Source organism: Penaeus chinensis, chromosome 25 (genome assembly GCF_019202785.1).
Source record: "Penaeus chinensis breed Huanghai No. 1 chromosome 25, ASM1920278v2, whole genome shotgun sequence".
NCBI lineage: Eukaryota > Metazoa > Arthropoda > Malacostraca > Decapoda > Penaeidae > Penaeus > Penaeus chinensis.
The window spans coordinates 7,689,605-7,693,611 of record NC_061843.1 but is presented as its reverse complement, the minus strand read 5'-3'; the positions used below and the strand labels follow the sequence as shown (position 1 = coordinate 7,693,611).

The window sequence follows — 4,007 nt, the reverse complement described above, 5'->3', positions numbered from 1 at the left end:
TTGGCCATTAGAAGCCACTGACGCAAATTACAACTTTGCTACCAATTAACTAGCGTAAATACAAATAAATAAGCAGTACTTTCACATCAACAGAATAATCAATAGTTGCAGAACACAGGAAGTCAGCAACATTAAGAAGCCACACGCATCTCAGGTATGTCAGGTAAACTGCATGCAACCCTAAAAACACTGCAGTACCCTTTTCCGCAATAACAATGCGTTTGAAATATTGAACAGTCCACACGTACACCCGCACATACACCACGCACGCACACGCACACACACAGACATACACACACACACACACACACACACACACACACACACACACACACACACACACACACACACACACACACTATATATACAGTAGAGATTATAGGTAAACGTTGTATTTAGTGCTACAATCATACTCTTACCGTGCAACAGCCATGCAATTATGCATAAGAAATGCAGTTCAATTTAGCGTTACTCCAATTTTTAAACAGTACTATAATCATACATTATAACAATATTATGAAGTTCGCCTCGGTATTGGATAAATTCTTAAGCAATTCTGCTACAATGCACTTCAACAGATATACTACAGCAACACCACATAGTTTTTAGCTCCGTATCAACTTCCACAGAATACAACTAACAAAAAAAATACAAATAACTTCCTCCAGTCCTACGCTCTTATACAGCACCACAACCATACCTTCATACAGTATAAACAACACTACCCACGCCATAGTTACATGCTCCCTCAAAAAGCAGACTTTCTATATGACGTCGCAACACTTCGGCAGATCACACGCAAGAAGCACAACACAGGGAAGGCCTGTTTTTTCCGACGTCGAAAATAAGAGGAGAAGCCGCGCCGAGGTAATGAGCTTCACACGGCCGGCGGAGCACTCGTTGTCTGCTTTTTAATGACCAAAGTCCTCTTTAGATGCAAAGGTTTTTTAGTTCCTTCTTTCATTTTCTTTTGTTAATATTTTTTTTTGTGTGTGGATTTTTAAAACGTTTCGTTTTTTTTTTCGCTTTTTTTTTTAGTGGTTGTCTCTGTCTGTCTCTTTGTTTTTGTCTTTGCTTTTTGTCTGTCTGCCTGTCTTTCTGTCTCTCTGTCTCTCTCTTTCTCTCTCTCTCTCTCTCTCTCTCTCTCTCTCTCTCTCTCTCTCTCTCTCTCGCTCTCTCTCTCTCTCTCTCTCTCTCTCTCTCTCTCTCTCTCTCTCTCTCTCTCTCTCTCTCTCTCTCTCTCTCTCTCTCTCTCTTTCTTTCTCTCACTTATGTCTGTTTGTATGTCTGTCCTTCTGTCTCTCTGTCTCTCTCTGTCTCTCTCTCTCTTTCGCTCTCTCTCTCTTTCTCTCTCTCTCTCTCTCATTCTCTCATTCTGACCCTCTTTCTCTGTCTGTGTTTTTTTTCTGTGTCTGTCTCTCTGTCTCTCTCTCTCTCTCTCTCTCTCTCTCTCTCTCTCTCTCTCTCTCTCTCTCTCTCTCTCTCTCTCTCTCATTCTGTCCTTCTTTCTCTCTGTCTGTGTTTTTTTCCCTCTTGTCTCTCTTGCTTTTCCCCTTCTCCCTCTGACGATGATAACGACGAACCTGATGATGAAGAAGAGGAGGATGAGGAAAAAGAGAACTAGAAAGGGACAAATGAAAAGAGACAAGACACTAAAAGAACAGAAAGAAGAATGGGAATAAGGAGATGAGGGGAGAGAGTGAAAAGAAGGAGATTCAAGTCCGGATAGAAGAGGGGAACTGGATAGGAAGATAATGAGGAGAATGAAGAGAGGGCGAGACAAAGAGAGGGAAGAAGAGAAGAAGCCGAGGAAGGAGGAATGGAAAATAATTGAGGATGAGAGAAATCAGGATGAAAGAAATGTTTCCGTCTTTCATGATCTGGACCAAATTTGATATCATTTTAATTCGATTCGTTCTCGTTATCTTGTTCTTTAACGATCAAGGTCCTCTTAAGGAGAGTTTCCTTTTTCTCGTTTTTTTCTTTAGTATCATTATAAGTCTATTTCCTACCCCCCCTACTCTCTCTCTTTTTGTTTTTCTCTCTCCCTGCATCCCTCCTCCCCCTCCCTTCTCTATTTCTCTCTCTCTCTCTCTCTCTCTCTCTCTCTCTCTCTCTCTCTCTCTCTCTCTCTCTCTCTCTCTCTCTCTCTCTCTCTCTCTCTCTACCTTTCTTCCTCTCTCCCTCCTCTCTTACGCTTGTCCCCCCCCCCTCTCTCTCTCCCTCCTTCCTCCCTCTCTCTCTTAGTCTTTCCTTCCTTCCCCTCTTCCCTTTCTACCTCTCAATTCGATCTGCACCATTCACTGCACGCACGTCTATTTCAGTTTTGATTTAAATGATGGACTAAGAAAATCTGTCGCTCTTTCTGCGCTTACACTTTCTTCGCAAGGTTTTCCACCTGAAGAAAAGAGCAGCTAATCACCTTCAAATATTAACTCTCAGATATTTACATTCTCGCTTTTGCTCTTTTTTCAAAATTAAAATCCTGGATGACAGCCTCGTTGAAATCATACCAACATTTCTTGCGAATTTAGACTCCCACGGCAAGTAATGTGACTCAGCTTTGGGCGCGACAGAAAGGTAAAAAAAAAAAAAAAAAAAAAAGAAGAAAAAAACTCATTAAGAAAAAAAGAGGAGCTAGTGTATCTGATTTCCCTTAATGCGCGGCCCATCAGATAGGGGGAGGGTGTAATCGCACGTAAATCAAGGTAGAAGATGGAATCTATCAGGATCCGAACGAGGGACGCAATATTTCGTTAATGACGCCCCTGAATGAGAGGGAGGAAGTGAACGGGGAAGTCGCTTTGGGCGGGGTAGGGTGGAGGTGGAAGTCGGGTGGGGGGGGGGTCGCTGGAGTGGAATGGAGGTGGGGTGATGGGGGGAGGAGGCGGGGAGGAGGAGGTCTAATTCTGAGGCGAGGGGAAGCGACAGCGTAGATTGTAACTGGGAAAAAGGGATAGCTTGGTATGAAGATTAGGGCGCCTCTCTACTATATTTGATGCATGGGTATCTAATTAGGCATCATTAAAAGAGATACAGCCACGTACATAATTCTAAAAACACGTTTCGAATCATGTCTTGAGCAGCCAAATAATGTGAACCTTATTGGTTAAAATCCACGGACCCAAACTCTCATAAAACATGTTTCGATTCCTGTCAGTCTATAGCTTTTCGAGGTTTCGAAACTACATTCATGATCACGGATTCTATACCTGATTGTATATCATCCATAACATGCCCTTGATCGTTATTCTTAGAGACAAATCACATACAGTCAAGCAATCCATAACTCTACTTATACTTCCTGGCATAAAAAAAATAAATAAATAACCGAATGAATGATAGTAGCCGTTATTCAAGTCCAAACACATGTTAATATTACAACTTAAATCAATCTATCTATCTACCTGTCTGTCTGTTTGTATCTATCTTCACGATGGCATTATTTCTAGCAACAGTCAAGATATCTACCAGGACTGTTTGAAAAGATTATCGTTACATTCTGCCAGCAACACATCAGTCTATCCCTTTCCTTCGGTATATCCCTGCATGTATTTGGCTCGAGCCAGTTGAACGTATGGGGAGGCGTGAGAAGGACGCGGGAATAAACCACAACGAGGGTAAACAGGAAAGGCGGTAAATCACTGAGGCTGTTAGCAGAGGGCATTAGTATAACGCAACGGGTAAAATACATTGCGAGGTGTTCGAGGGGAGAATTCAGATCAATCGCAGTGAATATTTGCGGAGAGGCGTGAGTAAGTGGGAAGGTAGAGAGGAGAGGGAATGGGGCTGGGAAGAAAACAAGGAAATCGTAGTTCGTTATCGTAATGGGAGTGAAAGCGTTGCCAGTACATCCTCTAAAGGTTTGCTTGCGGAGGGAGCATTGCTGTAAATTGCGATCGTATTTTTAAAAAGATTCCTCGCTCTCCCTGCATCTGGCAAATGACCCTCGTGCAGAGATCGCCGGAGTTAATGACGCTGTTGTCATAAAGGACAAATTTGTTTAC

The 4,007-nt window shown here is 42.6% G+C and overlaps 1 protein-coding gene across 1 annotated transcript in view; it reads left to right on the top strand.

Moving 5' to 3' along the window:
- The first annotated feature begins 768 nt into the window (after nt 1-768).
- Nucleotides 769-4,007, top strand: part of LOC125038597 — an 11,808-nt gene continuing 8,569 nt past the window's right edge. The window contains exons 1-4 of the mRNA XM_047632134.1: nt 769-867; nt 3,161-3,218; nt 3,570-3,620; nt 3,916-4,007. The exon at nt 3,916-4,007 is cut by the window's right edge and continues 123 nt beyond it. Coding sequence (XP_047488090.1) covers nt 769-867; nt 3,161-3,218; nt 3,570-3,620; nt 3,916-4,007 — 300 coding nt within the window. The remainder of the gene's footprint in view (nt 868-3,160; nt 3,219-3,569; nt 3,621-3,915) is intronic.